Source organism: Ranitomeya imitator, chromosome 2 (assembly GCF_032444005.1).
Source record: "Ranitomeya imitator isolate aRanImi1 chromosome 2, aRanImi1.pri, whole genome shotgun sequence".
NCBI classification, from domain to species: domain Eukaryota; kingdom Metazoa; phylum Chordata; class Amphibia; order Anura; family Dendrobatidae; genus Ranitomeya; species Ranitomeya imitator.
Window position 1 is genome coordinate 354887551 of NC_091283.1, and position 22405 is coordinate 354909955.

At 46.2% G+C, this 22405-nt stretch overlaps 1 protein-coding gene across 1 annotated transcript in view; it reads left to right on the forward strand.

Annotated features, from left to right (window-relative positions):
* LOC138666565 (zinc finger protein 665-like) overlaps positions 1-22405 on the forward strand; it is a 145419-nt gene that overhangs the window by 77064 nt on the left and 45950 nt on the right. The window contains exons 2-10 of the mRNA XM_069754769.1: positions 6436-6585; positions 11882-12061; positions 12144-12267; positions 12342-12439; positions 12637-12727; positions 14716-14813; positions 15660-15750; positions 20125-20219; positions 20417-20507. Coding sequence (XP_069610870.1) covers positions 6508-6585; positions 11882-12061; positions 12144-12267; positions 12342-12439; positions 12637-12727; positions 14716-14813; positions 15660-15750; positions 20125-20219; positions 20417-20507 — 946 coding nt within the window. The 5' untranslated portion in view covers positions 6436-6507. The remainder of the gene's footprint in view (positions 1-6435; positions 6586-11881; positions 12062-12143; positions 12268-12341; positions 12440-12636; positions 12728-14715; positions 14814-15659; positions 15751-20124; positions 20220-20416; positions 20508-22405) is intronic.

The following is a 22405-nucleotide window of genomic DNA, read 5'->3' on the forward strand; positions in this document are numbered from 1 at the left end:
TAGCAGGGTTACTTCTGCATGTTATGTGACCCAGTTGGTAAGGACTGTGGACATTGCTTTGCTGAACTGTGAAGGGCTGTTCTGGGCCCGCTGTGGCATAACTGTCCATGTGTGCTTTCCCCCCTGGTGCGTAACGCAAACAGGTACTGGTCTTCTGGATGAAGTGAACACTGGAAAAAGCATTAGCCAGGTCGGTCACTGTGAACACTTTTGCTGTGGAAGGCACATTTTAAGAGCAGAGTGTGTGGATTCGGCACAATTAGAGTTTTAAACACCGTGGCGTCATTCACATCTCTCAGGTCATGTACCATTTTGAACTTGGCTGGCTCTCCTTTGCAATCTTCTTCTTGACAGGGGTATTGCAAGGCGATGTGCAAGGAACAATGATTCCTCTTTCCAGGTAGATCTTCAGTTGGTCAGAGGCAGCTTGACTCTAGGCCTGGCCTGGGCCTAAGGCTGGGTTCCCATTGCGTTATGGGACCGCGTTAAACGGACAGCGTTGCACGGCGAAATTAACGCCGTGCAACGCGTCCGTTAACGCGCCCATTCACGCTAATGGGAACGCGCTACACTAGCGCGTGCCATGTTCGGCACGCGCTAGCGACGCGCCGGAGATTCCTGGCGCGCCTCGGACGCTGCAAGCTGCGAGAGCGGGGACGTTACCGCGACCCCGAACGCGGCCCCATAAAAAACATTGCGTTAGCGCAATCCGCTAGCGCTAAACGGATTGCACTAACGCAATGTGACCCTAGCCTTACGAGGGTACGGGGTACCTGGTTTGAGTGACACCCGTACTGGGGCAACTTGAGGTTTTCCCACGTCCTGAGGTCCCTTAGACCATAAACTTTCTGGTACTACGTCCAGTACCTCCTTGGGTAGGCCTCCGTCGGTTGTTTGAGGTTCTTGTAGGGCCGCCAGCATGACCATGATTCCTCTTGGGTCAGGGTTGAAGAAAGTGTCATGGTCCCATCTTCCTGGAACACTGTGGTTGCCTTCAGCTTCTGCAGTAGGTCCGCTCCCAGCAGGTTGAGTTGCAGGTTCTTGACACCACAAACTGGGACAGGATAGAGTGTCCTGGCTGAGTGCACACGCTCAGAGGGTTTGTAAGCTGAGAATGTCTGACTTGACCATCAATGCCCATGTGAGACACAGAGGATTCTGATAGGCAGGTGGGATCAGCGAGTTCCGCAGGTCTCATCACACTTCTGGCTGCACCGGTGTGCAGAAGAAAAGATCTGACAACGCCATCCACTTTCAGGGCAATTTGAGATAAAACCCCATCTGCAGGACCAATACATGTCAGGAGCGTAGTGTCTTGCAGACCTGGCTTGCTTACCCCTGTCCCATGGACTGGGTACTTCACTGCCTTCTGTACTTCTTCCTTGACCTGTTTCTCTGGACCAACTCGTGGGTTGCATGGGTGCTCTGCTCTGGTTCCAGAAATGGCCAAACTTGCCATAGATGTAACACTTGACACTTCCTCTGTCTTTGTAGGGTGGTTGCGCTTCCAGGTCAGTGGTCACCATGAGAAGGGCTGTCTTCTCCTGGTCAACTCCTGGTTGGGACTCAATCCCTTTGGCTACTGTGGACAACTGCATGATGGACACTGTAGCGGCAGCGGGGTCCGGCCTGCTGATTGAAGCTGCGGTGGTAAGATGGGGCCTGCCGGTGCATCCGTGGCGAGGCCCGGGGGTGCCATGAGACCGGTGGCTGCATCCAACCCAAGGTCTTGGGGCATTACAGGGGCTGCGGCTGCATCTGCTATCACTTCTTCCCCCTGGTTTGACATAGCTTCTCCCCTTTGCTAACCTTATTGAGGTTGGTGTCTCCTCTCCGGAGTCTGCAGCGGTTCTTCCGGTGTGTCGTTCGGCACTTTGCAGCGTCTTCACCTCTGGCTCCCCTTCCGGCGTTCTCAGCAGCACGGCACCCGTTTCCTTCTTCGCGCTCTTTGTGGCGCTATAATGGCAGCAGTTTTGGTGACAATTGGCAATAAACAGTCTCCCAGGCGCACATAACCCGTTTTGCTGGGTCAGTCCACTGCTATTGACATGTTCTCGGGCCTAGCCAGTATCTGGTTTCCTGATTGGCTGTCTCAGTCCATGCACAAAGGCCTGTGCCAACATTTGGGTGTGTTATCTGGTCATGAATGGTGAAGCCCAAGTCTTGGACTACTTGCATTACTCTGCCATGAAACTTCTTTACAGACTCTGTCTTGTCTTGGCTCATGTCATGTAAGCTGAGGGCTTATCCTGCCAATCTGCCTTTGGCTCTCACTCTGAGCTGTTCAATTAGCTGTGGCCCTGACTCCCAAGCGTGTACATCTAATTCTGCTGGAAGTTTGAATTGTTCCTTCATGATTGGCCAGAGTGCATCACCTGCTTTTCAGTTCCATTTATGGCCCAGAGATCATTCCAGGTGGCTATATGTTCGCTGATTCTGCTACATTCTTCAGTAAAATGGCATGGGATGCATCCCTGGGTCTGGAAGATTGTCACCTGACTTGAAGTGCAGTGCACATAGTGTAATGGTGGTGCCTCTATCTGCCCCTGCATTCTTGGTGCCTGTGGGTTTCTTTTCCTAGTACTGAACAGCATGTATGATGTTCCCTCCACATCTTCATCAGAGGAATACTTGTGATAGCATGTGCTAGGGTCATACACTGGCTGATTTTGGACTTAGAAGCTGCCTTTTTGTGTGAGGATGTCTCCCCCCTTGCTGAAGCTGTGGTGGACTAGGCTTATAGCTCTATGTTGATGTGAATGTAGGCAGCTCTGACCGGTGCTAAAGTTGCACATTATCAACAGATGATGTCAGTCCCCCCCCCCCCCCCCCCCCCTCTGCACCCAGGGCTGAGCTGTCTGCCGCCTACTGCAGCTTGGGGGGTGCCTTCTACCGGGGGATCTCCACCTTCCTCCCCCGATACCATGACTGTCAGAGGCTGGGCTGTATAGGGAACATAGAATGTGCCTTGTGCTGTGAGCACCGGATACAGAGACACTTCACTGCTTGAATCTGGCATCTGCCCAACAGGCAACAAAGCAGGAGAAGGAGAGTGTGAAACAGGAAGAGATACATGGTGCAGAGAAAAAGGAGGTAGAGATGTAATGTGCGCAGAAGGCGGGACGTGCGGAGGTGAAGAGTGAGGGAGGGGAGCTGATAGAGCAGAAGACGGGTGGTTTAGAGAAGGGGGAGAGAGAGAGAAGGAGGCAAAGGGTGTGGCAAAAGAGAAGGAGGAGGTGTGGAGTGTGATGTAGAAGGAGGGAGGAGAAGATGGGAGGTGTGGAGGAGAGGAGGAGGAGAAGAGAGGCGTGGAGAAGGAAGAGCAGGAGGAGATAGGTGTGGTGGGGGAGTGAAGAAGGAGGAGAGAAGGAGGGTGAGTGAAGGAGGAAAGAGGTGTGGAGAAGGAGGGGAAGGAGGAGTAGATGTGTAGAGGAGATAGAGAGAGAGTGAGAGAGGAGAAGGAGGAGAGAAAGAGTGACAGAGAAAAAGGAGGATAGAGAGAAGAAAGATGGAGGAGAAAGACAAGAAGAAAATTCCTTTCTTCTTTGATGGCAGATGCAGCCTGAGATTGCATGTTCAGAGCAACAGCGTCATCTCCATGTACAAAGGTTGGGCGGTGCGCACCACATACTGTGCAAAAACTCCCTATACCATGAAATCTATTGAGAGCATGGGGAGGCGCTGATGGCTTAATACCTTTCCCCATTTTATATACATAAAAATCACTTCCTGGTTTGCTCACATATCTCTCTGTACCACCTAAACGATGTAAGCTCTGCTGCTACTGTATACCATGTATCAGCATTCAGCAATGTAACATCAGCTAACTTCCCTTATTTTCCTTTCTACGTCATGCCATTCTGCAGCTTTAATTCTGCCGTTCTTATGAATTTCACATACTTTATACCTTCTAAAATTCTTCACGTACTTAACACCTTCGTGTTCTACCACTATCTGGCCATTTTCTCATCAGGAAGTAAAAGACCCTCCTGTTGCTTGGCCACCTTATTCCCCATGGCAAAAACCAAAATGAAAAACAAACAAAAAAAAAAAAAAGGAAAAAAACAGCAAAAACTTCTAAAAATGAATATATAAAAGCTAAAAAAAAAAAAAAAAAAAAAACAGAAAACAATCAAAAACCTGGTACACGATCAAAAACTCAAAATTTTGGTACAAAAGGAAAAAAACCTTTTTTAAAAAGTAAAGAGATTGAAGGAAAACTTTGGAAAACTTAATTAAAAAAACTTAAAAAACTTTAAGAATATGAAAAACCAGAATAAAGACCTTCAAAAGAGTAAAGAGTAACAAAAACAGCTATTTTTTTATTTTTTTTTTCTCTGCGCTCAACGCAGAGTCACACTTCCCCTTTTTCTTATGCCGCTGTATCCAATGTCTAAGATCACGTATCTGAGAACAAGTATGTCACAGCAAAAATGATCTAGTTTCACCTCTTCAAATAAATGCTATACCATAGCCAGATATATGCAAAAACAGGAAACTTAGCAAAAAGGAAAAAAAAAACAGATATGACAGTGTGATTTACAATGGATATATCTCTACTAGCAGCATGGAGAAGGGAAAAAAAAAAGAGGAAGAGAAAAAAAACTTCTCTATACAATTTTATATGCTCTTAAAGCAGCAACATGTGACTTGAACCAAACTGATACAGACGTCCGGGAGATGCCCATTTAATTATTCTGTGACACGTGCAGGTTGCGCTGGGAACAGACTACTGCCAATCGCACTGGGCACACCTGTGCCCGGGCCGCCTGAGTGAGAAACACAAGCGGGAAATCTACCACCCCGGTCCGGTTTACCTAACTGGCTTACCGGCACAACGGGAATCTGCAGTAGCCCTCTAAGTTATCACTACCCATGTGCCTGGATATGGAGCCACCTGCCCCGGAACTGAGCTGTTCCTCCTATGCACGGGAATCCTGCAATAACTTATCGAGCGATTTGACCTCCTGCGGTCTGTTACCCAGCAACCACAAACAGTCACTGTTCTTTGCTTCTCCCCGATCTTAAACAAACACAGAACACATACACGCACACAGCAGACACCTTGATCCCAGGGTTTTGGGTACAGGCTTTGGACTTTTTACACTACCTGGGAATGCGGTGGTGACCACACCTGACCGGCAAGAGGTATAGACCCGGACTGGGCACAGGGGACTTTCAGGTAAGATGATAACATTTTGTTACCTTACTTATGGAGCTGCGCAGTCTCCATCCCATGAACCAAGGCCGTGGCCAACACCTCGTCTCTCCGGTCAGCGGGGTCGCCGTGTGTTTCGTCCACGCCCCACATTGGGCGCCATTTGATATGGAAATTTGGGTTGGATAAATCTATCCCTATGTGTGTGCTGCGGCCGTTCCCAATAAGACTGAGTATTTTGAGCGCTCAAGGAATGAGACTGCACAACATTGTATCCATAACTTTCCATCAATACTGATCCTTTATTTCCTGATACATAGTTTTATAATTGCATATAGAAAGGAGTGGTTAGGGGTGGTTAGTTAATTAACATATTGTCTAGCTCCTCTGTTATTGGTTATCTGAATATATATGGAATATTGTGATTAATGCACATATGACTGCTGATTAAGCAACTAAAATGAAGTTCTCTGCATCTGGGACAAAGTTGAGACATCTCATCAGCACTTAATACATCTGGAGTTCTTCTGCTTTTCGCCTGGAAAACACCGAACAGTCTGTCTGGCTTATATTAGTTTGTCAGCCATTTTAAGCCATTGATTATAATGTATATAGATATATTTGCGTTTATATGAGTATATATGGTTCTAGAGGAGTATACATGCAAGTGAGATCTACATGATAGAAATATTTATATCACAGAAGATGAAGATGTCATCCTCATCATGAAGCAGTTATTTCTCATGTCACGTGTAATGAATATCTCCTGCAGTATTGCTAATGCCGATTCCAGTGTCGGTAAATGAGATGAGAATTGCCGTTATGGAAGATGAGTCTATGAGAAACATATTCAGCTGCCGACTCCGAGGAAGAAACCGCTTGTTGTGTGTGGAGTAAAATATATAGGCTATATTATTAGATAGAAAGGGAAAAAAGTGTAAAATAATAAAAATAGTAGTACATTAACCATCTCTCCCACTGCTCCTGTGCCACCAATAGTTGGGTCCCATCCTGGTCTCTGTATTTCCTGGTCAGTGCTGACAAACATGTGATTCCTACAGCCAATCAGTGGCTGAAGCAGTGACCAAAATAACCAGTGATAAGGAGCATGGAGGAACCTTTTTTAGACAGCAACTCTAATTATATTCATACAAAACAAGAGACTACAACATCTACATGGTCCATCACCTCATATGTTTCCCTTATTATCTCCAGTAATTGCATTATTACATGAGATTCTTTTTTATGTTACATTTCCTCATCTTCTTCCCATTCAGGTCCCTACAATATTGGATTCTTTAAGTGGAGATCTTCTATATCAGAGAACTGTCCTCATTGATCAATCAAAGATGGATAAAGACAGGGACATGATGATGCAGAGGATATTACACCTCACCCTAGAGATCCTCTTCCGGCTTACTGGAGAGGTGAGAGATTCTGATGACCTAACATTACATCATTCTTATCTATGGGAATAACAGATGGACATAGTTAGCAAGGCTGAAAAAAGACATTTGTCCATCCAGTTCAGCCTATATTCCGTCAGAATAAATCCGCAGATCTACGTCCTTTTAAAGAACCTAATAACTGTAAGATACAATATTGTTACGCTCCAGGAAGACATCCAGGCCTCTCCTGAACCCCTCGACTGAGTTCGCCATCACCGCCTCCTCAGGCAAGGAATTCCAGGTTCTCATTTCCCTAAGAGTAAAGAATCCTCTTCTATGTTGGTGGAAAAACCTTCTCTCCTCCTCTATACGTAGAAAATGCCCCCTTGCAACCGTAACCTTCCTTGGTATAAACAGATCCTTGGAGAGATATTTGTACTGTCCCTTATATTCTTATACATGGTTATTAGATCACCCCTCAGTCGTCTTTTTTTCTAGACTGAATAATCCTAATTTTGCTAATCTCTCTGGGTATTGTAGTTCCCCATCCCCTTTATTAATTTTGTTGCCCTCCTTTGTACTTGCTCTAGTTTCATTATATCCTTCCTGAACACCGGTGCCCAAAACTGTACACCGCACTCCATTTGCGGTCTAACCAGGGATTTGTACAGAGGCAGTATAATGCTCTCATCATGTGTATCCGGACCTCTTTTAACCCCTTCGTGACCCAGCCTATTTTGACTTTAATGACCTGGCCGCTTTTTGCAATTGTGACCAGAGTCCCTTTATGAGGTAATAACTCAGGAACGCTTCAATGGATCCTAGCGGTTCTGAGATTGTTTTTTCGTGACATATTGGGCTTCATGTTAGTGGTAAATTTAGGTCAATAAATTCTGCGTTTATTTGTGATAAAAACGGAAATTTGGCGAAAATTTTGAAAAATTTCACATTTTGAATTTTTATTCTGTTAAACGAGAGTTATGTGACACAAAATAGTTAATAAATAACATTTCCCACATGTGTACTTTCCAAAATTGTGCTGATGCAAACAAATTTTTTTTTTTGCTAGGAAGTTATAAGGGTTAAAATTTGACCAGCGATTTCTCATTTTTACAACGAAATTTACAAAACCATTTTTTTTTAGGGACCACCTCACATTTGAAGTCAGTTTGAGGGGTCTATATGGCTGAAAATACCCAAAAGTGACACCATTCTAAAAACTGCACCCCTCAAGGTGCACAAAACCACATTCAAGAAGTTTATTAACCCTTCAGGTGCTTCACAGCAGCAGAAGCAACATGGAAGGAAAAAATGAACATTTAACTTTTTAGTCACAAAAATGATCTTTTAGCAACAATTTTTTTATTTTCCCAATGGTAAAAGGAGAAACTGAACCACGAAAGTTGTTGTCCAATTTGTCCTGAGTACGCTGATCCCTCATATGTGGGGGTAAACCACTGTTTGGGCGCAGGGCTTGGAAGGGAAGGAGCGCCATTTGACTTTTTGAATGAAAAATTGGCTGCACTCTTTAGCGGACACCATGTCGCGTTTGGAGAGCCCCCGTGTTCCTAAAAATTGGAGCTCCCCCACAAGTGACCCCATTTTGGAAACTAGACCCCCCAAGGAACTTATCTAGATGCATAGTGAGCACTTTAAACCCCCAGGTGCTTCACAAATTGATCCGTAAAAATGAAAAAGTACTTTTTTTTCACAAAAAAATTCTTTTAGCCTCAATTTTTTCATTTTCAAATGGGCAACAGGATAAAATGGATCCTAAAATGTGTTGGGCAATTTCTCCTGAGTACACAGATACCTCACATGTGGGGGTAAACCACTGTTTGGGCACACGGCAGGGCTCGGAAGGGAAAGCATGCCATTTGGCTTTTTAAATGGAAAATTAGCTCCAATCATTAGCGGACACCATGTCGCGTTTGGAGAGCCCCTGTGTGCATAAACATTGGAGATCCCCCCCACAAATGACCCCATTTTGGAAACTAGACCCCCAAAGGAACTAATCTAGATGTGGGGTGAGCACTTTGAACCCTCAAGTGCTTCACAGAAGTTTATAACGCAGAGCCATGAAAATAAAAATAAAAATTTCTTTTCCCAAAAATGATTTTTTTAGCCCGCAATTTTTTTATTTTCCCAATAGTAACAGGAGAAATTTGACCGCAAAAGTTGTTGTCCAGTTTCTCCTGAGTACGCTGATACCCCATGTGTGGGGGTAAACTACTGTTTGGGCACATGCCGGGGCTCGGAAGTAAAGTAGTGACGTTTTGAAATGCAGACTTTGATGGAATGTTCTACGGGCGTCACGTTGCGTTTGCAGAGCCCCTGATGTGGCTAAACAGTAGAAACCCCCCACAAGTGACCCTATTTTGTAAACTAGACCCCCCAAGGAACTTATCTAGATATGTGGTGAGCACTTTGAACCCCCAAGTGCTTCACAGACGTTTACAACGCAGAGCCGTGAAAATAAAAAATCATTTTTCTTTCCTCAAAAATGATGTTTTAGCAAGCAATTTTTTATTTTCTCAAGGGTAACAGGAGAAATTGGACCCCAATAATTGTTGCGCAGTTTGTCCTGAGTATGCTGGTACCCCATATGTGGGGGTAAACCACTGTTTGGGCACACGTCGGGGCTCGGAAGTGAGGGAGCACCATTTGACTTTTTGAATACAAGATTGGCTGGAATCAATGGTGGCGCCATGTTGCGTTTGGAGACACCTGATGTGCCTAAACAGTGGAAACCCCTCAATTCTACCTCCAACACTAACCCCAACACACCCACAACCCTAATTCCAACCCTAACCCTAAGGCTATGTGCCCACGTTGCGGATTCGTGTGAGATTTTTCAGCACCATTTTTGAAAAATCCGCGGGTAAAAGGCACTGCGTTTTACCTGCGGATTTACCGCGGATAGCCTGTGTTTTTTGTGCGGATTTCACCTGCGGATTCCTATTGAGGAACAGGTGTAAAACGCTGCGGAATCCGCACAAAGAATTGACATGCTGCGAAAAATACAAAGCAGCGTTTCCGCACGGTATTTTCCACACCATGGGCACAGCGGATTTGGTTTTCCATATGTTTACATGGTACTGTAAATCTGATGGAACACTGCTGCGAATCCGCAGCCAAATCCGCACCGTGTGCACATAGCCTAATTCTAAAGGTATGTGCACACGCTGCGGAAAACACTGCGGATCCGCAGCAGTTTCCCAGAGTTTACAGTTCAATGTAAACCTATGGGAAACAAAAATCGCTGTACACATGCTGCAGAAAAACTGCACGGAAACGCAGCGGTTTACATTCCGCAGCATGTCACTTCTTTCTGCGGATTCCGCAGCGGTTTTACAACTGCTCCAATAGAAAATCGCAGTTGTAAAACCGCAGTGAAATGCGCAGAAAAACCGCGGTAAATCCGCGATAAATCCACAGCAGTTTAGCACTGCGGATTTATCAAAATACGCTACGGAAAAATCCGCAGAGGACCAGAATACGTGTGCACATACCGAAGCCCTAACCCTAACCCTAGTTCTAACTCCAACCTTAGTGGAAAAAAAAAATTCTTTATTTTATTATTGTCCCTACCTATGGGGGTGACAAAGGAAGGGGGGGGGTCATTTACTATTTTTTTTTTTATTTCGATCACTGTGAGGTTTTATCACAGTGATCAAAATTCACATTGGAACGAATCTGCCGGCCGGCAGATTCGGCGGGCGCACTGCGCATGCGCCCGCCATTTTGGAAGATGGCGGCGCCCAGGAAAGAAGACGGATGGACCCCGGGAGGCTCTGTAAGTATGATGGCGTGGGGGGGGAGCCCGGGGGTGGTGGATCGGAACACGGGGTGGTGGATCGGAGCATGGGGGGGTGGATTGGAGCTTGAGGGGGTGGATCGGAGCACGGGGGGTTGGATTGGAGCACGGGGGGTGGGATTGGAGCACGGGGGAGCGGACAGGAGGACGGGGGAGTGGAGCACATGACGGAGGGGAGCGGACCACAGATTGGAGGGCTGGGGGGGCGATGGGTGGGGTGGGGGCACATCAGTGTTTCCAGCCATGTCCGATGATATTGCAACATCGGCCATGGCTGGATTGTAATATTTCACCAGTTTTTTAGGTGAAATATTACAAATCGCTCTGATTGGCAGTTTCACTTTCAACAGCCAATCAGAGCGATCGTAGCCACGGGGGGGTGAAGCCACCCCCCCCTGGGCTAAAGTACATCTCCTCCTGTCCCTGCAGGCCGGGTGAAATTACAGTTAACCCTTTCACCCTGCCTGCAGGAGCCCAATCCGGCCATGACGCATATGCTGCGTCACAGGTCGGAATGGCACAGGTTTTCATGATGCATACGGTGCGTCAAAGGTCGGGAAGGGGTTAATGCACCCCATGATCCTGTTTGCCTTGGCAGCCACTGCCTGGCACTCTCTGCTCTGGGTAAGTTTATCATTAACTAGGATCCCCCAAGTCCTTCTCCATGTCAGATTTACCCAGTGGTTTCCCGTTCAGTGTGTAATGGTGATATTGATTCCTTCTTCCCATGTGTATAACCTTACATTTATCATTGTTGAACCGCATCTGCCACCTCTCAGCCCAAGTTTCCAACTTATCCAGATCCATCTGTAGCAGAATACTATCTTCTCTTGTATTGACTGATTTACATAGTTTTGTATCATCTGCAAATATCAGTATTTTACTGTGTAAACCTTTTACCAGATCGTTAATAAATATGTTGAAGAGAATAGGTCCCAACACCAACCCTTGCGGTACCCTACTGGTCACAGCAACCCAGTTAGAGAATATACCATTTATAACCACCATCTGCTTTCTATCACTAAGCCAGTTACTAACCCATTTACACACATTTTCCTCCAGACCCAGCAATATCATTTTGTGTACCAACCTCTTGTGTGGCATGGCTTCGGTAAAATCAAGATATACCACTTCTAATGACTCACCTTCGTCCAGTCCATAGCTTTCCTCACTCATAAAAACTGATTAGATTGGTTTGATAGGAGCGATTCCTCATAAACCCATGCTGATATGGAGCTAAACAGTTATTCTCACTGAGATAATCCAGAATAACATCCTTCAGAAACCCTTCAAATGTTTTACCAACAACAGAGGTTAGACCTACTGGCCTATAATTTCCAGGTTCAGTTTTAGAACCCTTTTTGAATATTGGTACCATATTTGCTATGCGCCAGTCCTGTGGAACAGACCCTGTCGCTATAGAGTCCCTAAATATAAGAAATAATGGACAGAACTGGAGAGATGAGGACTCTGGAAATGTCTGTAGTGCGATTTATTAATGTGTCTCTCCATAACCAGGATTACACAGTAGTGAAGAAGACCTGTAGTGATCACTGTCAGGACCTGGAGTCTGAGGGATGGCGAACACCTCTGAGCCCAATCACAGAGCCTCCATATCACCCACTGATACTTGAGGACATCAATGACCAGAAGATCCTAGAACTCGCCTACAAGATGATTGAGCTGCTGACTGGAGAGGTGACACTGCTGGGAATGCTGGGACATTATATAGTAACTCTATGAAGGAATCGGGGGATGATGGTATCATTGTATGTGGCAGGTTCCTGTAAGGTATCAGGATGTCACCGTCTATTTCTCCATGGAGGAGTGGGAGTATTTAGAAGGACACAAAGATCTGTACAAGGACGTCATGATGGCGGTTCCCCAGCCCCTCTCATCACCAGGTAAGACAGGACTAACACAAGGCCTTTGATTATCTGTAAAGAATGAATTCAGTTCCTGTTTGTGTTTCCTCCAGTTCTATCCAGTAAGAGGACAACACCAGAGAGATGTCCCTGTCCTCTTCTTCCACAGGACTGTAAACAAGAAGATCTTGATGTTCCTCAGGATTATCAGGTAGATGGAGTGAAGGTGTCATGAGATCTCCCCTATGATGTGTAGACCGCTGTGAAGGTCTTGTGCTCAGTCTTGTTTTATCACCAGTATTATATGTTTTATACTTGTGTAAAGAGAACAGTGGAGACGGTAGAATTAGAGCTGATCATAGATGTGACTTCTCCACCTGTCTGTGACTTTTACAATATTTGTTTCAGGGTGAAGATCTGACCCATACTAATACTCCAGAAACATATGTGAGGGGTGATGAGCGATGTAAAGAGGAGATTCCTACATTTGACTACCCAGGTGAGTAGTAACCTCTAAATGCAGAGAAGTCACAGAGTTTTCTGAGTCACCACCTGTGGCTGCTGTATTGGCATTGTGGTCTGCTTTGGGCATTGGGCTGGTAGACAACCACATGCTATTTCTCCAAAACGTTTCCCATTATTTTGGGCATAGGAAGTCCTTTTGGAGTGATGCCTGTTTCGGTCAGAGCTCACAGTTAGGTTCCACCCTACTCGATGGAATTAGAAGATGCTAAGGGTATGTGCACACGTTGCGGATTCCTTCGTGAATTTTTCCGCACAGATTCCGCAGAATCCGCAGGTAAAATGACCTGCGTTTTACTTGTGGATTTGCCTGCGTTTTTACACCTGCGGATTCCTAATAAGGAATAGGTGTAAAACGCTCCGGAATCCACACAAAGAATTGACATGCTGCGGAAAATAATCCTCAACGTTTCCGTGCAGTATTTTCCGCATCATGAGCACTGCGGATTTTGTTTTCCATAGGCTACTGTACACCGCATGGAAACCCTCTGTGGATCCGCAGCAAAATCCGCAACGTGTGCACATAGCCTGACACTTAGTTGCCCGGATCTCTAAGCTTTCAATCCAAATTACAGCGTACATGGAATGTGCTGACAACTTAGAAAACCATGTAAAAAATAATAGAATCTGTATGATGCGCCTCTAAGAGAAAGCTAAGGGTAACTATTCTGTTGCCTACCTAGAATCCTGACTTATGGGATGAATCTGCTTTCTTTTCCTTATGTGCTGCTGAATGTGCTGATAGGGTCGTTACAAGGGTCCAGTCTTTCTGGCCAAACTTCACTTTTATGACGAGACACCGTTCATTGAGCAATGACGCCAAGTATGATTTTTTTTTTTTTCTTTTACTTTTACACTCAAATATAAACAGTAGAATGAAATGACGAAATAATATTCAGACTTTTGGCAACAAATTTCGTAACCTGTTCTAAAATTCCCTAATTTCCCGGCAGTCTCAATACAAGAAATAGATCTGCTGCTTCTGAGTTTCACATGGCACATTTAAAATATATAGTATATCCGATCTTCTGCATAAAATCCAGGGACAGTGCAGCCTGTGAATAACCATAAATTGGAACATTCGCTCATGTGACATGGAGAAGAACATTAGCCGAATTTATAATTACCATGTGTACTTGAGTATGAGCCGGGTTTTTCAGCACATTTTTTATGCTGAAAAATCACCCCTCGGCCTGTACTCAAGTGAGGGTCCCTCTTACCTGTTCTCTGGTCTCTTCCTGCCTGCAGCCTCTGTAGGTGGTCCAGTTACTGCTGACAGGGCCAGCGTCAGCACCCGGGCAAGTGCTGGGGCCCTGAGCAGGCAAGGGGCCCACTCGCTGTAGGAGACAGCGGAGTGCTTTGAGTGCCCGGTGCCTGTGCCGGTGCTTGTTTAGGGTCCCGGTACTTGCGATGCTTACCTCTCCCCTGTTTCACCGCTGTGCAGTCTTCTGTGTCCTCTGACTGTGAAGTTTCAAGTCAGAGGCTTTCAATGATGTGACTATTGTGCGCCCTCTGCTCTGATCAGTCACAGTGCAGAGAGCTGGAAGATGCCAACGCAGAGAAGTCCGGGGCAGAGCAAAGGCCGCGAGGAGATGTATTTCATCTGTTTTTTTTTGTTTTGTTTTTTTTTTAATGTTTGCAGCAATATGTGGGATTCATCATATGGGGTCCATTATTTACGGAGCATCTTATGGTGCCCATCATATACTGTATGGTGCATTATATGGGGCCTATTATATATAGAACAATATATGGAGCCCATTATATGGAGCATCTTATGGGGCCCTTGATATGCTGTATGAAGCATTATATGTGGCCCATTTTGTTGTTGAGTATTATAAGGAAGTTATGATGGCGGTTCCCCGGCCCCTCACATCACCAGGTAATAGACAGGACTAAATACACACAGCCTATAATTATCTGTATGTAAAGAATGAATTCAGTCCCTGTATGTGTTTCCTCCAGATCTATCCAGTAAGAGGACAACACCAGAAAGATGTCCCCGTCCTCTTCTACCACAGGACTGTAAACAAGAAGATCCCGATGTTCCTCAGGATCATCAGGTAGATGGAGAGAAGGTGTCATGAGGTCTCCTCTATGATGTGTAGACGGCTGTGAAGGTTTTGTGCTTAGTCTTGTTTTATCCACCAGTAATACCGTATATACTCGTGTATAAGGCGAGATTTACAGCACATTTTTTTTTTTATGCTGAAAACGCCCCTTCCCCTTCCGCTTATACATAAGTCATGGTCAAGAAAGCCGGAAGGGGAGCGGGGAGCCGGCGACTGTAGCACAGTGACAGCTGCAGCCGCTAGCTTCCAGAACACATCAATACTCGCCCTCCGTCACTGCAACTCTCTCCCAGCGCCGGCTCTTACTGTTCCTGTGCTCTGCGGTCAAGTGGTACCGCTCACTAATGTCATGAATATAGGCATGGAGGCGTGGAGTGCATATTCATGACCTTAATGAGCGGTACCATGTGACCGCTCAGCACAGGAAGAAGCTGCCACGCTGGGACAATGGAGATGCAGGGAAGTTCAGCGACGGAGCAAAGAGGGGGTGAGTATGATGGGGGGTGCCCAGCCATGCATACAAGGATGGGACCGGGGGAGCCGTGCATACAACCAGGGGATCGGTGGAGCCACACAGAGCAGGACAGGACGGGAGGAACCAGGCATACCGGGATAGGAATGAGGGGGACAATACATACCCGGCTGATACTCGAGTCAGTAAGTTTACCCAGTTTTCTGTGGCAAAAGTAGGTGCCTCGGCTTATACTTGGGTATATACTGTATATATATATATATATGTTATACTTGTGTAACGAGAACAGTGGAGATGGCAGGATTGGTGCTGATCATAGATGTGACTTCTCCATCCATCTGTGACTTTTTCAATATTTCTTTCAGGGTGAAGATCTGACCCATATTAATAATACAGAGACATATGTGAGGGGTGATGAGTGGTGTAAAGAGGAGAGTCGTACAGATAATCTCCCAGGTGAGTAGTAACCTCCTAAATGCAGAGAAGTCACAGAGTTTTCCGAGTCACCACCTGTGGCTGCTGTATTGGCATTGTGGTCTGCTTTGGGCATTGTGCTGGTAGACAACCACATGCTATTGCTCCAAAACATTTCCCATTGTTTTGGGCATAGGATGTCCTTCTTTCTTTTTCTTCTGTGCTGCTGAATGTGCTGATAAGGTCGTTACAAAGTTCTAGTCTTTCTGGCCAAACTTCACTTTTATGACGAGACACCGTTCATTGAGCAATGACGCCAAGTGTGATTTTTTTTTTTTTTTTTTTTTTATCTTTTATTTTTACACCCAAATATAAACAGTAGAATTAAATGACCAAACCATATTCAGACTTTCGGCAACAAATTTGATAACCTGTTCTAAAACTCCCTAATTTCCCTGCAGTCTCAATACAAGAAATAGATTGGCTACCTCTGAGTTACACTTGTCACATTTAGAATATATAGTACTTGCTATTGAACCCGTTCTACGCCCAGGTGGCGAGCATTTATATTGGTATATGGTCTCCATCCTGGTATGTGCTGCTTTCATCCTGCCCCCTAATCTTGTCATGGGCTGCTACCATCTTACGCCCCCTTTCTGTCATGTGCAGTCCCCATCCTGCGCCCCCTGCCTGTCATGTGTAGCCCCCATCCTGTGCCTTCATCCTGTCATGTGCTACTCTCTTCCTGTGCCCTCATCCTGTCATGGGCTCCCATCCTGCGCCCCAATTCTGGTATGTGCTACTCCACTTCTACACCCACATCCTGTCATGTGGTGCTCTCATCCTGCGTCCCCATCCTGTCATGCTTCTCCCATCCTGCGCCCCCATTCTGTAATGTGCTGCTCTCCTCCTGTGCCCCCATTCTGTCATGTGCTGCACCCATTCTGCGCCCCTTTCTGTCAACTCTATAGCATAAGGCAGCCCCCATAGGCAGACTCTGTAGTATAATGCAGCACCCCCATAGGCATACTCTGTAGTATAAGACAGCACCCCATAGGCAGACCCTGTAGTATAAGGCAGCACCCCCCCACAGGCAGACTCTGAAGTATAATGCAGGACCCCATAGGAAAACTCTGTAGTATAATGCAGCACCCCCATCGGCATACCATGTTTTATAAGACAGCATCCCATAGGCAGACCCTGTAGTATAAGGCAGCACCCCCATTGACAGACCATATAGTATAAGACAGCATCCCATAGGCAGACCCTGTAGTATAAGGCAGCACCCCCATTGACAGACCATATAGTATAAGACAGCATCCCATAGGCAGACCCTGAAGTATACGGCAGCACCCCCATTGGCAGACCCTGCAGTATAAGGCAGCACCCCCATAGGCATACCATGTTGTATAAGACAGCATCCCATAGGCAGACCCAGCAGAATAAGGCAGCACCCCCATAGGCAGACCCTGTAGTATAAGGCACCCCCTACAGGCAGACTCTGTAGTATAAGGCAGCACCCCCCACCACAGGCAGACTCTGTAGTGTAAGGCAGCACCCCATAGGCAGACCCTGCAGTATAAGGCAGAACCCCCCCACAGGCATACTCTGTAGTATAAGGCAGCACCCCCCTACAGGAAGACCCTGTAGTATAAGGCAGCTCCACTCCTCTGCAGACTCTGTAGTATAAGGCAGCACGCCCCCACAGGCAGACTCTGTAGTATAAGGCAGTACCCCATAGGCAAACTCTGTAGGATAATGCAGCACCCCCATTGGCAGACCCTGTAGTATAAGGCAGCACCCCCATAGGCATACCCTGTAGTATAAGGCACACCCCCACAGGCAGACTCTGTAAAATAAGGCAGCCCCCATAAAGAAAAACAATAAATAAATACTCACCTCTCTTCTTCCTGGTTCCTGCGCTGCTTCCGCTCACCTCCCGACCGCGTGAGCCAGGCAGTGACGTCATAGCGCCCCCTGTCAGTGTCGGCGTCGTCAGACGCTGACAGGGGGATGATGGTGGAAGGAGAGTAGTGCTCTTCCCTCATCAGTGAGGTCAGCTGCATCAACTAGATGCCGATACAGCTGACCCTGTGATGACAGGCGGGGGGCCTCACTGCTGGCACCGCCCCCCCAAACCCCCGCCTGCTCAGGGGCCCATAGCGGCCGGGCGGCAGAGCAGGGAGATCGATTCTCCCAGCTCTGCCTTAGAATGTAACTGTATCGGCGCACTGTGCACGCCAATACAGTTACAGTACCGTAGCTCCGGGTGGGCCCCTCTGCCCCCCCAGTAGCTACGCTACTGCTGGATGCGTCACTCTGGGGTCCAGACTGTGCAGGCGCGTCACGCTTGCGCAGTTTATAAAGGCTTCGGACAGAGTGACGCTCCTAGTGTTATATTATAGATATCTGATATTCTGCATAAAATCCGTGCACGGTGCAGCCTGTGAATAACCATAAATTGGAACATTCGCTCATGTGACATAAAGAACAACATTAGCCGAATTTATATTTACCGTATATACTTGAGTATAAGCTGGGTTTTTAAGCACCTTTTCTATGCTGAAAAAGCCCCCCTCGGCTTATACTCGAGTGAGGGTCCCTCTTACCTGTTCTTTGGTCTCTCCCTGCCTGCAGCCTCTGTGGGTGGTCCAGTTACTGCTGACAGGGCCAGCGTCAGCAAGCGGACAAGCGCCGGGGCCCTGAGCAGGCAAGGGGGCCCACTCGCCGTCAGGGACTTTGGAACGCTATGGTGGCCCCATGCTTGTTTAGGGCCCCGGTACTTGCGATGCTTACCTTTCCCCCAATCCACCTCTGCGGCGTCTTCTGCGTCCTCTGACTGAAGTTTCAGGTCAGAGGCTTTCGATGATGTAACTATTGTGCGCCCTCTGCTCTGATCAGTCACAGTGCAGAGAGCTGGAAGACGCCGACGCTGAGGAGTCCAGAGCAGGGAAGTGCTTTCAGCATTCGTCCGATGATTTTTTTTTTTGTAGTCAGGGTCTTTGTTATTGCCTAAAAATTTCTCTACGACATCTTTAAAGGGTCACTGTCACCCCCCTCCAGCCGTTATAAACTAAAAGAGCCACCTTGTGCAGCAGTAATGCTGCATTCTAACAAGGTGGCTCTTTTAGTTTTTTGTTCATGTATTCCCAAAATAAAGCGCTTTGAAACTTAGCAAAAATACCTCTTTTTCCATGGAGGCGGGTCCTCAGCCCCCAGCTTGAACCGGTACTCTGCCGTCACTCCAATCTTCAGGGGCTTTCGGCGCCACCCCCTTCGCGCTGTTTTCCCTTGAAATCCGGCGCTTGCGCTGTGTACTATTGTATGGGACAGGCGCAGTGTGCTCTGGCCGTCTGACGTCACAGCCAGGCTTGCAGACTGCGCCTGTGCGGCCGCCCTGCCTGTGAATCCCAGCCCCGCACTGTGCATAATGCATAACACACTGCGGGGCAGGGATTCCCAAGGTGGGTGGTCGCACTGTCCGCACACGCGCAGTCTGCAAGCCTGGCTGTGACGTCAGACGGCCAGAGCACACTGCGCCTGCCTCACACAATAGTACACAGCGCAAGCGCCGGATTTCAAGGGAAAACAGCGCGAAGGGGGCGGCGCCGTAAGCCCCTGAAGATTGGAGTGACAGCAGAGTACCGGTTCAAGCTGGGGGCTGAGGACCCGCCTCCATGGACAAAGGTATTTTTGCTAAGTTTCAAAGCGCTTTATTTTGGGAATACATGAACAAAAAAACTAAAAGAGCCACCTTGTTAGAATGCAGCATTACTGCTGCACAAGGTGGCTCTTTTAGTTTATAACGGCTGGAGGGGGGCTGACAGTGGCCCTTTAAATGCAAACCACCCTTCTTTTTGAGGATATTCACCACAAATGTAACAAACTGTCAGGCGAATTAATACACTTTCGCTGAGCCATAATGCTAATTTTGGGAAACACGGTTGAATATGACGAGCTAACACGAACTGAGATGAATAAGTGTGAACAGGCGAGAACCAAGATAAAACAATTGAATCAAGCCCAGGCATGTCAGAGCCTGCTCGTTCAGCTTGCAACATGTTGATGCTGGTTTCATTAGCTCACTCTGAAAGTTCTTTCCTTTGAAAGTTATATTTTTTGGCATTGTATATCTTCAATGCATTGATGTGAATTAATTAATAGTAATTTTAACTTTCAAAACCCTAAGATAAAAAAAATACCAAAAATTGAGAAAATATACTAAATTTGAAGAGAATTTTGCATTTTGTGGCAAATCCTGACGTCCAGGATTTTTTTTTTCAATATTTTTTTTTTGTTTTCAGCACACCAAAATACATGGAAATTAGATGAAAATAATCAAACAGCTTTTTAGTCGCAGACCTGTGTTATCTGTATGTAAAGAATGAATTGAATTCCTGTATGTGTTTCCTCCAGATCTATCCAGTAAGAGGACAACAGAGAGATGTCCCCGTCCTCTTCTTCCACAGGACTGTAAACAAGAAGATCCCGATGTTCCTCAGGATCATCAGGTAGATGGAGAGAAGGTGTCATGAGATCTCCCCTATGATGTGTAGACTGCTGTGAAGGTCTTGCGTTCAGTTTTGTTTTATCCACCAGTATTATGTTTTATACTTTATGTAATGAGAACGGTGGAGATGGCAGGATTAGAGCTGATCATAGATGTGACTTCTCCACCTGTCTGTGACTTTTACAATATTTGTTTCAGGATGAAGATCTGACCCATACTAATACTACAGAGGCACATGTGAGGGGTGATGAGCGGAGTAAAGAGGAGATTCCTACAGATGACCATCCAGGTGAGTAGTAACTACTGAATGCAGAGAAGTCAGAGTTTTCTGAGTCCCCACCTGTGGCTGCTGTATTGGCGTTGTGGTCTGCTTTGGGCATTGTGCTGGTAGACAATAGTGATGAGCAAATATACTCGTTACTCAAGATTTCCCGAGCACTCTCGAGTGTCCTCCGAGTATTTTTTAGTGCTTGGAGATTTAGTTTTTCTTGCCGCAGCTGAATGATTTACATCTCTAAGCCTGCTTGATTACATGTGGGGATTCCCTAGCAACCAGGCAACCCCCACATGTATTTATGCTGGCTAACAGATGTAAATTATTCAGCTGCGGCAATAAAAACTAAATCTCCAAGCACTAAAAAATACTCAGAGGACCCCCGAGCATGCTCGGGAAATCACGAGTAACGAGTATATTCGCTCATCACTAGTAGACAACAACATGCTATTTCTGCAAAACGTTTCCCATTATTTTGGGCATAGGAAGTCCTTCTTTTGGAGTGATACCTGTTTCGGTCAGAGCTTACAGTTGGGTTCCACCCTACTCGATGGAGTTAGAAGATGCTAACACTTACAGTAGTTGCCCAGATCTGTAAGCTTTAAATCCAAATTACAGCGTACATAGAATGTGCTGAAAACTTAGAAAACCATGTAAAAATAATAGAATCTGTATGATGGGCCTCTAAGAAAGCCAAGGGTAATTATACTGTTGCCTGCCTAGAATCCTGACTTATGGGATGAATCTACTTTCTTTTCCTTCTGTGCTGCTGAATGCGCTGATAGGGTCGTTACAAGGCTCCAGTCTTTCTGGCCAAACTTCACTTTTATGACGAGACACCGTTCATTAAGCAATGACGCAAAGTATGATTTTTATTTTTTTTTCTAAATCTTACTTTTACATTCAAATATAAACAGTAGAATGAAATGACAAAATAATATTCAGCCTTTCGGCAACAAATTTCATAACCTGTTCTAAAATTCCCTAATTTCCCGGCAGTTTCAATACAAGAAATAGATCTGCTGCCTCTGAGTTTCACTTGGCACGTTTAGAATATATAGTATATCCGATCTTCTGCATAAAATCCGGGGACAGTGCAGAACATTGAAGTGAATTGGAACATTCGCTCATGTGACATGGAGAAGAACATTAGCCGAATTTAATTACCGTATATACTCGAGTATAAGCCGAGTTTTTCAGCACATTTTTTATGCTGAAAATCCCCCCTCGGCCTGTACTCAAGTGAGGGTCCCTCTTACCAGTTCTCTGGTCTCTTCCTGCCTGCAGCCTCTGTGCGTGGTCCAGTTACTGCTGACAGGGCCAGCGTCAGCACCCGGGCAAGTGCTAGAGCCCTGAGCAGGCAAGGGGCCCACTCGCCGTAGGAGACATCGGAGTGTTTTGGGGGCCCGGTGCCTGTGCCGGCGCTTGTTTAGGGTCCCGGTACTTGCGATGCTTACCTCTCCCCCGTTTCACCGCTGCACCGTCTTCTGTGTCCTCTGACTGTGAAGTTTCAGGTCAGAGGCTTTCAATGATTTGACTATTGTGCGCCCTCTGCTCTGATCAGTCACAGTGCAGAGAGCTGGAAGACGCCAACGCTGAGGAGTCCGGGGCAGAGCAGAGGCCGCGAGGAGATGTATTTCATCTGTTTTTTTTTTTTTTTTTTTTTTTTTTAATGTTTGCAGCAATATATGGGATTCATCATATGGGGTCCATTATATATGGAGCATCATATGGGACCCACAATATACTGTGTGGTGCATTTAATGGGGCCTATTTTGTATGGAGAAATATATGGGGCCCATCATAAACTGTATGGAGCCCATCATTTACTGTATGGAGCATTATATGGGGTCCATTATATACGGAGCATCATATAGGGCCCATTATACACTGCTCAAAAAAATAAAGGGAAC